Genomic DNA, 12,589 nt, shown 5'->3' on the forward strand with positions numbered 1-12,589 from the left:
AGAGGAAGAGGGAGGGGCCGCCTAGATTGAAGCCTAAAAAAGAAGCGGCGGGAACGAATTTGGGTGGCCCCAGATCCAGTCGTGTATCAGACGGGGCCTGGTGGGCAGAGCGATACGCCTGGTACCTGCCCAGCAGCGGCGATGGCCGTACGCCTGCCAAGTACCTGATGGGATCGACAGATCGTCTGGTATTGTCATCGCCGGTAAGATTACCGATGGGCGCCAAAAGAATCGGTCGTTTGCCGCAAGACACGCAGCATCTTTTTTCCAGCTTGACCTGCCCAGCTTATCTATCATCTCCAATCCTCATCCTCGAATCAATCCTGCGCCCTGCCAGAAAAGAGGTCCGTTGGTGATTCCTTTTTTCCCTTCTTCTCACTGTCCTTGAAGCCTGCAGGTTTTCCCCCTGTTCCTTCATCTGGATTTTCTCTCGCCTTTTTCTTTTTTTCTTTTCTTCTTTCCCTCATCATCTCCTCTTTTTCTTAACCACCCCTCTCCTCATCTCTCCCTTCCCTTGTCATTCTTCGCAAATCTGGGGGACCTTTTGGGGTGCTTCTTTTTTGTGCTACCAATCTTGGTCTTTTCTCTCACATTGACCAGACCAGACCCTTTTTTTTTTTTTTCCTTTCCCGTTTCCCTAATTCGATTAAATAACCTTTTTTCTCCCATTTCCCTGCTTTATTTCGACCGTCACTCTCAACAAACCTTTTTAAACTTTTTCCTCTTTTATATTTTTCTTTTTATATTTTCCTTTTTTAAACCTCCTCATTTCATCATTTGATCGTTTTCTTCCCTCTCGCTCTGTCATCATATTATCTCTACTCTTCGGTCATTTATTGTCGTTATTCCCTCCCTCCCCTCCACCCTTCCAAACTTTCGCCATCCAGCGCCCAGTGGTGGAGGCCGAACCGAACCTGCGACAAAAGGATAAAAAGGCCTGACTGATCTGCTCGGAACCACTTCGGGTGTCATGCTTGCGCTTGTCTGTGTCACAGCTGAATTATATTAATGCTGGGCCTTGTCTCTCGTCCACATTCCCATCCTTCGACCCTCCACTAATCACGTCTTTTTTCTGCGCAACAAGCACATTCTCCGCCCATACCAACTGCACCCTCTTTCTAACCCTTTGTCCCTCCCCCCTTGCCGCTGCGATTCGTCCGAGCTCCTAACGTCTCTGTCTGATTAAACGAAATCCCCCCCGTGTCGGCCATCCCTCCCTTTGCCTTCAAAGGGCACATGAGGGCGATCTGCAAGATTCGAACTTCCTGGAGCATGCACGGAGCATAGTAACGTCGCAATACTTTTTGGCGATTTCGATCTACGGCTACTCGCTGGGCCGTGGGTGGACAAAGCAAACCGCTTTTATCAAGCTCTTGTCACCTTGCGTTGTTGACGGCCTCCCTCCCTCCTTCCTCCGCCTAGCATTTCTCGCCTGCCACGCTACTTCTCCCTTTCGTGTCCCCCCCTTCGATCCCTGTATAATTTGTACAGCGCCTGACCGCGTCTATTCTGGACCCGATCCAAATCCTATTCTTCGGCAACGTCTTCGCTGCCACCCTATCTCTCCTCCATCCCTTTCCTTTGGTGTCCTGATTCTTCGCTCCTTTGTAAGTTTACACCTCATCTAACAGTTCGCAACTGGGTACAAGTGCTTTGATCTCCAGTCTGATCGGATGGCTGACTCGTGCAGTTCGGTATTCACCAGTCACCTCGTGCCTCGATCCACCCATTACGGGTCGTATAATTATCCGTATCACTTCAGCCTCATTGTCATCTAGTGTATCAGGAACGATAGTGCAGGGATAACGACGTCATACAACACCCTTACAGTCGGCTACGAACGACTATTCATACGGTGAACATCTACGGTGTGGTTCATATCTACGGGGAGGATTCATAATGGCTTCCAACCAGAATTCAGTTCATAATGTACGTGGTGTCCGGACAAGTGGCAAGTGGACTAGCTCGTTGACTGCTACACAGGTCCGTTCGAGCCGGTCGGGGAATATGACTTCATCAGGGTTTAATGGTGAGAGGACGCGAGGAGCTCCCTCAAGTATGGGGACAGGCTTCGGTGGTGGAAACGGAAACTGGAATGGCAGTATATGGGCAAGCGGTTTGGATGGTACGCAGCTCCTTGGACAGTTGTCTACTTGGGATATTGCCGCTGACTTGGACCTTACAGACCAGCACACTGTGGAGAATGCTTTCGAGGGTAAGGCTGGGTCAAGCTCTTTGCTCTCTTCTTCCGAATCCGATGGATGGAATAGCCGTCCTAACCTGCCATGGACTACGATCAACACATCGGCGGCCACCTTGTCGCGAGCTCCGAATAGCGGCATGACTACATCTCCCGTACAAACACGCGCCAATGAGCGCAGCGCGGGTGGTATTCCTGATAGTACCGACTCTTCTTCATATTTTGCCCTGCCCAAGTCGGGGATTGGATCAAGTGGCGGTGCTGGGCATAAAGCTTACCTGAGCACCGGGTCGGACGGCATCTCACCGTCAGGCGAGGGCATGAGCCTTGGCAATTTCGGAATGAGAAACGGTGATGGCAGGCGGCAGGTGAACACTTCTGCCTTTGGCGGTAGCCCTGTGGGATCTGGGTTTCCGATGAAGGCAGGGTTCACAAGCCCACTGGACAATCAAAGATCCGATGATGTGACCACGTCGATGGGCATGTCGACCTTGCAGTCTGCTCTACCCGATTACATGACGCAGCACATGGGCCGCAACTCATATTCCCATACTGCGCATAACTCGGCTTCCTTCGCACCACAACGACCAGCTCACTCCACCTACCCGTCATTTCACTCCGAGAGCCAGGGCTACGAGGGACGGTCTGGCAGTGGCTCCGTCGATCTTGGCTCTGGTTTTAACAAGCTGCAGCTGAACGAGGGCAATTTCTCGGGACATCCGGGCCTTAATCGTCCAGCCTACTTACCACACAAATCGTATGATGCCAGTCTGACGCGCTTGAAATATCAGAACGGTGGTGACGAGAGCGAGTACCAACTTCCGCCCGGTTATGGTAACGAAGGTGTGCCGACAGAGCTACCATTGGGATACCAGCCGAGTAGATCTCGTGTCCAGGACACAAACCCGATATCTCCTACTGAGTATCGCATTGACAGCCCCTTCTATGCCCAGGATAATGGCGCACACTTCCGGACCGGTTCCGCAGGTCAAGTGACGGGAAATGCAGCTGCCCTGCTGGAGCAGAAGCTACGAGCCGAGCAGGAGCTTTCGCAGCAAGCAGTCAATCCACTGCACAGGGTCCAGATTCCTCCTGCTTATGATCTTGCGGGTTACCAAGCACAGAGACTCAACGCCCTCTCGTTTTACCATCCTGTCGCCCAGATTGGCGCAGCAGCCCTTGTCTCTCGGGGTCATCGTGACCATGATCCTTCACAAGTGGTCAGGAGTCCAGTGCTAGAGGAGTTCAGGGCCCAAAACAAGGGGAACAAGCGCTACGAGCTGAAGGTGAGTAATGGTCAGGTCGGCTCTCGCGGAAGTATGTTGCTAATGTCAAGTCAGGATATCTATGGGCACATTGTGGAATTCAGTGGCGACCAGCACGGGTCGCGCTTCATTCAACAGAAGCTGGAGACGGCCAACAGCGATGAGAAGGAACAGGTGTTCCGCGAGATCCAGCCCAACAGCTTGCAGTTGATGACGGATGTGTTCGGCAACTACGTTGTTCAGAAGCTGTTTGAACACGGAAACCAGACCCAGAAGAAGATTTTGGCAAACCAGATGAAGGGACACATCCTGTCCCTGTCTACCCAAATGTACGGGTGCCGCGTGGTGCAAAAGGTAAATGTCTTCTGCTCGGCTGCCAATACGAAATACTAATCTGCGACAGGCATTGGAGCACATCCTCACCGATCAGCAAGCATCAATGGTCAAAGAACTGGAGAGCCACGTCCTTCGCTGTGTTCGGGACCAGAACGGCAATCATGTCATCCAGAAGGCCATCGAGAGAGTCCCGTCTCAATATGTCCAGTTTATTATAAATGCCTTCAAGGGCCAAGTTGACCGACTGGCTACACACCCATACGGGTGCCGTGTCATTCAGCGCATGCTGGAGCACTGCGAGGAAGTGGACCGGGAGTCTATCTTGGGTGAACTCCATGCCTGCACGTCAAAGTTGATCACGGACCAGTTTGGCAACTATGTCATCCAGCATGTCATTGAGAATGGTGAAGATAAAGACCGGTCTCGCATGATTGTAGTGGTTATGTCGCAACTCTTGACTTATTCCAAGCACAAATTCGCCAGCAATGTGGTCGAGAAGAGCATTGAATACGGCGAGGAGTCTCAACGTCGGCAGATGATTAGCACGCTGACAAGTGTCAACGAGCGCGGTGACAGCCCCTTGATCAGCCTCATGCGTGATCAGTACGGCAACTATGTGATCCGTAAGTTGCATCCCAAGCCGCCCATATTATGACTACTAACTTCCGTTGTAGAAAAGATCCTTGGACAGCTGGACGACACGTCCGAAGAGAAGTACAGTCTGGCCGTACGCATCCAGCCGATGCTTGATCAATTGAAGAAGTTCAGTTATGGCAAGCAGATCGTGGCGATTGAAAAGTTGATTGGGGGGGTCATGCCACCCGCCGGCGCCCCCCTGGCCCACGCAGCCACATCGACGACGCCCCCCAACTCGCACAAGTCCTCCCCCCAGCCTTCCAAAAGGGCTGTGAATGGTGTCGAGAACTGCCGTGCTCCTGTGGTTGGCGCCGCTCCCCCGACCCCGCCTCCCACCGATACGCAGAGCAATGCTGATGGCTCCTCGGAATCTAAGCATACGGCGAAAAGCACGGTGACGCCCTTGGCGGAATGCGAGTCGGCCAACCCGGTCACCAGCGACTCTGTCGAAGTCACTGGCAGCACCTAGGCCTGTTACCTTCCGAACGTTATTCTTACTTCTTATGAATTATATCTTTATAACTGGTCACGCACATTCCCCCAACTTGCTTCTAATATTTGGGGATATACATATTATGGGCGTGAAAGAGGCTTAGAAGCGCGGAGCTTCATTACCTTCATGCCCAGCTTCATGGCTTTATGGCGCTACAACGAGGGTGACGGCGGAAATTGATGTCCTTTTGCTATTTTTACATTGCGTTCAATCTTCGCCTCCAGCCCTCCTTTCACTTCTTGATACTTTTTTTTCTACCCCTCTACCCATTTAATTGCTTGTCGATGTATTCCCCTTCTTCTGTTACTCTGAAGTTCGACGTGATGAAAATGAGGACATGCCTCCATAGCTTATCAATGTTTTCTGTTTCTCTTTGTCCACACACACACGAGGGGCCGGCGTCTTTATTGGTGAATAACGGGTTCATGGGACATCGCGCTTGATTTTCCTCGATGGGTTACAAAACGGGACCTTGGACATGGACATATGGGAGACCTGGAAATAGGGAGAATATAAGGGATGCCTAGAGTATGTAGAGGCCTTGCTGTCTCGGTATACAGACGATCAAAATGAAAAGCATTGCCGTTGCTGATTCAACTATCGCATTCAAGTAGTTATTGTAGAGGAACTGCAGTAATTTAACGTAAGTCACCAACCAAACAACTCTGATCTCCGTCCACTCCCACCTTATCAGTCCCTTATCATCACGTGACACTAAGCTCCCTCCATCGCCGCATGACTCGCCGATCCAGACCTTCGCCTCTCCAGCAGCAATAATATCTATCCTCCACCCACCTTCCACACCCATAAACCAACCCTCACAACAAACTACACAACACCTCACAACCACAAGAGAAAACAAAAGCATTCAAAGAACAAAATGTCCTCCAACGTCGGCCTCTCCACCCCCCGAGGCAGCGGCACCTCCGGCTACGTGCAACGCAACTTCGCATTCATGAAGCCGCGCAACGCTGGGTACGGCGCGCCCTACCCACCCATCAGTGACGCGAACTCCTCCTCCGATCACCCGTTAGACAAGCCCTTCAAGCAGCGACAACCCGACAAGCAGATCCTGGAACATGATCGGCGGCGCGCAATCGAAGTGAAGGTTATGGAGGAGAGGGAGAGGTTGGAGGAGGAGAATGAGAGGATTGAGGAGGAGAGATCCAAGCAGAAGAAGGGATCTAAGAATAAGAAGGATGAGGAGGTGAAGAAGGAGGAGGGTGAGGAGGATGAGGATGATGAGGGTGGTGAAGAGAAGGTGTTGACGGAGGAGGAGATTGATGAGAGGTGTGAGGCGTTGAGGAAGAGGTTGGTTAGGGAGATGGAGGAGGAGGAAAAGGAGAGGGAACGTGGTGGGAATGGTGGTGGTGGTGGTGGTGGTGCAGGGAGACGCGGTCGTAGGGCGTGGGATTTGTCGCCGAAGGAGAGACGCCAGTTTAAGAGTTATCAGGTGCATGAGCTGGCGGAGGCGAAGATTGAGGAGAGTGAGAGGTTGAGGAGGGCGTTGGGGATTAAGGAGGAGAAATAGTGGTTTTTCTTTTTACTTTCAGTGTGGGTGGGTATTATGATTTCCAGTTGTACTCTGTTGTTTTCTCATGGTGTTAGTGGTTGGTATGGGTGCTGGTTACGTTTTATTATTGTTATGGCTACGGCAGATTCATATTATTGCATCATCATCATCATCACTTTTGTAAGATTGCAAACGACTGGTATATATATATATATACATTATGCGACGAATTTTTCTATCACCCATCCTTCCTTCGCATCCTTCCTCTGGATGACCTTCTTGGCTGGTAGCGGCCACCGCGCTCCGCCGGCCTCACCTACCAGCGACGGGATCACCCAGCATGATCGCCGTTGAGGAATACCCTCGATCAACTCCGTCTTGCCAATGGGCTTGCCGTACTCGATCAGTGGCGTTCCATGTGCCAGCGCGGACAGCTGTAGCCCGCTGGGTGTAGCGAGGGGATACATCCGGATCTTAGGAGTCTGATCTGCAGATACAATGGAGGGCGACGATTGCTGGAGATGCGAGTAGACAATGTACTGAGGCATCTCCTTAGCGGAGAGCTGCGCAATGACAGACGACGGGTGCACATAGACAACCTTTTCGTCCAGCTCCAAGCCGGGTCCGTCACGAGATCTCATCAGCGTGAAGTAGGGAACGTCGATGGCTCGCTTGGGAGTACGGTGCATCTCAGGCGGGACGGGAGCAAGGTCAGCACGGAGAGCAACATTGTCGATGAACCCGGCCGTGATGATCTGCTTGATGGCCTTGACCTGCTTCTCGGTCGGTTCGGGCAAGCGTGCCTGATAGGCTTGAACCAGACCCGGGTTGTTGCTGCGCACGATGTCCGTCAGCTGCCGGCGGAGCTGCGTGGCTTCTTTGAAGGCCTTTGCGCGCAGGAACATCTTCTCACAGAACGCGTCGCCGTCGGAGGCGTATCCGTAGGCGCAAATCGCCGACAGGTACTTCAGTGCGTCAGATGTGTCGTCGTGCTTGCTGAAGAGACGGTGGACCCGAGCGTAGTCCTTGTGGCGCTGTTCCCGGGCAGTGTCTTCGAGACGGTCTGCGTTCGTGTATACACCGTTGCGCTCGTTATCGTCCTTCGCTGGTGTAGGATCGATCTGGTTCTCCGGAACAAACAGATCGCCGACTGCGAGGGCGGAAACAAGTGCGATGACGTACGGCATACAGCCGTGTTGGTGGCCAACGTACAGCATCTTGCCGAATCGGGGAGACAGAGGGTATGTAGATAGGCGGTTACCTATTTGCGTGATCTGGCCTTCAGATGTGAGTGCGCCCAGGTTCTTGAGGAGTTTTTCGGCCTTGGCTAGACCCTCGCGGCTGGGGGGTGTAGGGAATGGGAAGTTGATGACATTGTGGAGTCCCATGCTCTTCATCTGAAGTACGACACCCTCGATCGGCGTCCGCAGAATCTCGGGGTCAGTGTATTCGGCGAACTCGTTCTCGTAGATTGCCGAAGAGTACAGACGGTAGCAATGACCAGGTCCAGTTCTACCAGCACGTCCAGCTCGCTGGTTGGCACTGGCTTTGCTGATCCATTCAATCTGGAACTTCTGGACACCTGTTGCGAGATCGTACTGCTTCTCCTTTGCTCTACCACAGTCAAACACGTACTTTATACCGGGGATTGTAAGACTTGTCTCAGCCACGTTGGTGGCTAAGACAATAAGTCGGGAGCCTTCCGGCGGGGGTTCAAAAACCCTAAGTTGCTCCTTGGTAGGAAGCTGAGAGTACAATGGGAGCACGTGGACCCGCGTCGTCGAGCTCATGGCCTCTTCACCCAGATCAAACTCGTCCTCATCTTCCTCGGGTTCATCCAGTCCAGTGATTTCGTAATCACTCTCGTCATCTTCCTGGTTGCCAGCAAGTGACAGATCGGTACCGCCGATCTCGAAATCTTCCGCCTCCAGTGGTGCATCGTTGGCAGAGATCTGGACCCTGGCTTGAGTGGCTTCGCCGCGCTGGGTGGGTTTGAAGGCCTGCTTTAAACGCTTGGACAGCTGACGGATTTCGTTCTGTCCGGTCATGAACACTAGCATCCCGCCCGGAGGCAGCTTGCGGTGACCTCTCGACACCTTGCGGAATGCCTCTTCGATATAATCGCGGTTGGTACGTCGGGAGAAGTGAATGGTGACAGGATACTGGCGACCTTGTGCTTGAACCAAAGGTGGCGGTCCTTGACGGAAGAGGTTCGGGTTTTGTGTAAAATCGGAGATGCGCAGGGTGGCAGACATGACAACGAGCTTCAGAGGCTTGACGGACGGGTCTTCTTCCTGCATAGCCTTCCGCAAGTCGACAATGCGGCTGACCATTCCAATGAGAATATCGGTGTTGACGCTCCGTTCGTGGGCTTCATCAATCACAATGACCGAATACTTGCTAAGGGAAAAGTCTTCGGCAATTTCGCGGATGAGGATACCGTCGGTCATGAACTTGATTGCGGTCTTGCTGGATGCCGTACTTTCAAAGCGAATCTGGTAGGAGACTTGGTCGGAGAATTCGCCCAGCTCTTCGCCTACACGCTTCGCCATACTGACTGCTGCGACTCGGCGTGGTTGAGTTACTCCGATCATGCCTGGATTGGGGCTGTTGGGGTTGCCATAGCCCGCTTCGAAGAGGAACTGGGGAAGCTGGGTTGTCTTTCCGGAACCAGTAGCACCCCATATCACGATCGAGGAGTTATTGTAGATTGCTTCCATGATCTTCTGTTCCTCGCCAACAACCGGCAGTCCCAAGCGTGCATTTTGTATTTCCTCTGACCGGTTGACCTGGACACTAAAGGCTTTCCGGTTGGGGTCCCCCGTGGTGACCTGAAGTTCCAAGGGCAAGGGTTCCTCCTCGGCAACAGTGTTCCTGACTGGCTTCTTGCGTTCTGGAATGAACGCCTGCTCCTCGACGACTGGAACAGTGGTAGGCTTGAAACCGATGGCATCATTGATCTGCTGTCTGGCCCAAGATTTGAAGGCGGATTGTCGAGGTTGGCCCACTTTATGCTTCTCTTCCTCTTCGCCTTCTTCGTCGTCATCTTCCTCACTCTCTTCATCGTCTTCCTCGCTATCATCCTCATCTTCGTCCTCATCGCTCTCACCCTCACTGCCGCTTTCGTCACTTGAGCCATCGGACGATGTTCCCTCTGAATCTTCATCTTCGCCCTCTTCGGACTCTTCGTCTTCGTCTTGATCCTCATCTGAGCCAAATCCTTCCCACGGCACTTCCGGCATCGTGATGGTTATCTCTGGTTTCTTCGCAACCTTCTTTCGCTTCTTGAGAACCGGAAACCCATCCGGACCGAGTTCCAGAGGGCGCTTCAACCCGATACCGGTCGCTGGGTTCTCTGCGGGCTTTTGCGCGGGGGCTTCGGATTTAGATTCGTTAACAGTGGTCTTCGATTGGGGCAACGAATCGTCCGAATCGTCATCCGAAAAGTCTAGGTCCTGATCATGGCGCGAGTCGTGATCCGCGGTTCTAGATACGGCCGGTACTTCATCTTGTCGCTTGCGCTTTCCTAATTCCTTGGAGCTCTGGAGGGCCGAGGTATCAACCTTGGATTGCGCGAGCTTTTTAAGCAGCTCGAGATTCTCTTCTTTCTTCAGCTTGTTTTCCTGTACCAAGTGTTAGAAATAACGATAGAGGATGGCCAATATAGAGGCGCACGCACGATATACTTGTCCAAGCGCTTCTGCTTCTTGGAAGAAACCTGAGCGTGCTGTGCTCGCAATTCTTCCTTTAGCTTCTGCCGTTTAGCTTCCTTCTCATCCTTGGAGACGGGCGCAAGTTCGGCAACATTGGTGTCTATCGGAGCGGTTGTTGCCTCCCTCTGCTTGTGCTTTTGCTTTCGCTGGCGGGGGACAAACTTGGGCATGATCACTAGACTTGACCCTTTGTCTTAATTGCAAGACAAAGTTAACCAGGTCCCAGACTGAAAGTAAAAGTGAAGAGCGATAAGAGAGTGCCGTGAAAAAAATCAGGCGGCGGCCACATTCTGCCCGCAAAGCGGTGAGTATAGCCTCACCGCCTAGGATGTACTTCACGGCCAGTCACCCCTCTTCACTCTTCTCTCTCCTCTTCTACTGCTTCGTCGCGTTTCCTTGTGTTTATCACAGTGTTGTTGTTTTATTCTTATCTTTTTTTCATCATCCTAAGAAGAGAATTTGTTCATCTCATTGCTTGTCAGGGTATCTCTTAACTTAAATCACACTAAAAACAACCATGGATAGTGAACCTTTTGACATCAACCAACTTCAGGATCTAAACCTGCCCTACCCCGCAGTCACGAAGCAGGTTGTTGGGGATGTCAAGGGTATCCAGACAAATGTCACCTTGATCAAATTCAGTGATAGGATTCTAATCACCATTTCGCAGAAAGGCCGACTAGGACATTGGGTTAGTCAATAATCATGCCATGCTTTTCTCATCTCAACTAACCTACTTCAGCTGCACGTGCCACTTGAGAACAAAAACCCAGGAACAGAGGGCTTTCACACCATCCCCGAGCCTGCGGAGGACAGTCTTCTTCCTATTGGCAATCTGACTGCCACGTCACTCCTCGGAGGCCGGGCTCCTGGACATGAAGTAGTTGGTCAGCTTTATGCTCGTCAAATCGCCAGTGCCATTGTCACCAAGACGCCCAATGAGAGACGCATGCTCGTTTTGGGGCTTGGGCTTGAAACTGCTGACGCGGATCGAGATGTTTTCTTTGCCGTCATTGACCTCGTGCTGCAATGCATCTAACGAGCCAATAAGATGGCCCAATGACATGACCAACTCTATGCCAGGAACTACCACTTACCCAACTATATCCTCAGCATCATCCCTACGTCGCATGAGCTGTACGCACGGGTCCTGCCTCGCGAGTATTAGGTTGGTGAGACGTCTTCGCTCCATTCTAGTGAAGCCCACGAATTTCAGTCTTCCAAGGACCGTGAAGGCCCCACTGAACAGAGCCTGGACCAAATCGTTCTCGTCAAATCCGGGAATTTTCCAATTTTCAGTGACAGCGACGGTCAGATCATGGACACGCAAGGGCCCCTCCATTCTCAATGTGGTAATGAAGAGCGCGAAACCCCAGCGACGTCGAACTGCCGTCTCATGGATCTTGTCACCAAGTGAAAGCACAAGCGATCCAAACTCTCTTTCTTCGTCGCATTCTATATCGAGACAAATGAATCCTCTACGCTTATAAATGCATCGATCCAACTTCAAGGGGACACTTTTGAGGTAATGCGCAGTAGAGCCTCCATACTCCTTGAGGACAAGCCTGCTGTATGCAAGCGAATAGAAGAAGACCAGCAAGGCTTCATGGAAGATCTGATGAGAGGTCAGGAGGATAGCGAGGCCCGTTGTCGTCTGTGCGAATTCCTCCAGCTCCACGGCACTCCAGTTGTGCGGGAACAGGCATTCCCATATTCTTAGTCTGACTTCCAAGGGGAGACGGTACAGGAGACACTTCGACATTGGCTGTGTGTCAAACCGGGCTACTTTAAGCATCTTAATGATCTGTTCATCGGCTACCTCACGGTACTTTGGCTGCTTGTCATGTTCTTCGAAATCACTAACAGCCCCCGATTCTTTGTCGTACAAGGGCTTGACAAAACGAACTACTGGTCTTGTCGGCGTCCGATGTTAGCTGCGAACAAGTCCGAGATCGTAAACAAGACGAGCACGACTTACCCACGATTGCTGGGGTCATGGCGGTTGTGCTCTTGCATCAGGCTCTGATACAAACCTTGGCTCTCAAGAGCTCCTGACGGAACCACTCCCGCCATGTCATCAGGTGAACGACGATGCGCGGGATGTTTGGAGATGTTGTTTGATTCTAGATCAAGCAGCAACCTGAGGTCAAAGCTAGGTGCAAATATTGGCAGAAGGGGCCACCTGTGATAGTCGGGAACACCGTGGTCTGGAGCAGCTGTGCATGGCCAACTGTTTGCCTGTGTGTCTTATTAGCCAAACGCAATCAAACATAAGTCGCCGGTAGTGAATGCTTACAGCGTAGCCACATAGTTAATGCTCTGAGTTGTAGACCCAGTAAATTACAGCTCTAAATATATCCCCATTTTCTCTCAATATAAATATTTAGTATCCTGCATCCTTCTGCCCTGTTGGTGCAGTGCATTGGGGGTTCA

At 51.8% G+C, this 12,589-nt stretch overlaps 5 protein-coding genes across 5 annotated transcripts; 3 read left to right on the top strand and 2 right to left on the bottom strand.

Moving 5' to 3' along the window:
* Window positions 1–1,899: 1,899 nt before the first annotated feature.
* Window positions 1,900–4,906, top strand: PUF3 (mRNA-binding protein PUF3; the record flags this gene model as incomplete). The annotated part of the gene is made up of 6 exons (XM_041692715.1): window positions 1,900–1,929; window positions 1,984–2,125; window positions 2,186–3,486; window positions 3,541–3,819; window positions 3,869–4,424; window positions 4,476–4,906. 6 exons carry the CDS (start codon window positions 1,900–1,902, stop codon window positions 4,904–4,906), a joined length of 2,739 nt encoding a protein of 912 aa, XP_041546072.1.
* Window positions 4,907–5,810: 904 nt separating this feature from the next.
* On the top strand, window positions 5,811–6,461 carry cwc21 (U2-type spliceosomal complex subunit CWC21; the record flags this gene model as incomplete). The annotated part of the gene is made up of 1 exon (XM_041692716.1): window positions 5,811–6,461. One exon carries the CDS (start codon window positions 5,811–5,813, stop codon window positions 6,459–6,461), a length of 651 nt encoding a protein of 216 aa, XP_041546073.1.
* A 200-nt stretch (window positions 6,462–6,661) lies between these two features.
* Window positions 6,662–10,326, bottom strand: ECM16 (ATP-dependent RNA helicase ECM16; the record flags this gene model as incomplete). Its single annotated transcript, XM_041692717.1, has 2 exons — window positions 6,662–10,066; window positions 10,123–10,326. The coding sequence occupies 2 exons, from the start codon at window positions 10,324–10,326 to the stop codon at window positions 6,662–6,664; spliced, it is 3,609 nt and encodes a 1,202-aa protein (XP_041546074.1).
* Window positions 10,327–10,673: 347 nt separating this feature from the next.
* AKAW2_60577S (uncharacterized protein) lies at window positions 10,674–11,195 on the top strand (the record flags this gene model as incomplete). Its single annotated transcript, XM_041692718.1, has 2 exons — window positions 10,674–10,847; window positions 10,899–11,195. 2 exons carry the CDS (start codon window positions 10,674–10,676, stop codon window positions 11,193–11,195), a joined length of 471 nt encoding a protein of 156 aa, XP_041546075.1.
* A 54-nt stretch (window positions 11,196–11,249) lies between these two features.
* Window positions 11,250–12,153, bottom strand: AKAW2_60578A (uncharacterized protein; the record flags this gene model as incomplete). The annotated part of the gene is made up of 2 exons (XM_041692719.1): window positions 11,250–12,064; window positions 12,135–12,153. The coding sequence occupies 2 exons, from the start codon at window positions 12,151–12,153 to the stop codon at window positions 11,250–11,252; spliced, it is 834 nt and encodes a 277-aa protein (XP_041546076.1).
* Window positions 12,154–12,589: the final 436 nt, after the last annotated feature.

The sequence above is a fragment of the Aspergillus luchuensis genome, chromosome 6, assembly GCF_016861625.1.
Source record: "Aspergillus luchuensis IFO 4308 DNA, chromosome 6, nearly complete sequence".
Classification (NCBI taxonomy): Eukaryota; Fungi; Ascomycota; class Eurotiomycetes; order Eurotiales; family Aspergillaceae; genus Aspergillus; species Aspergillus luchuensis.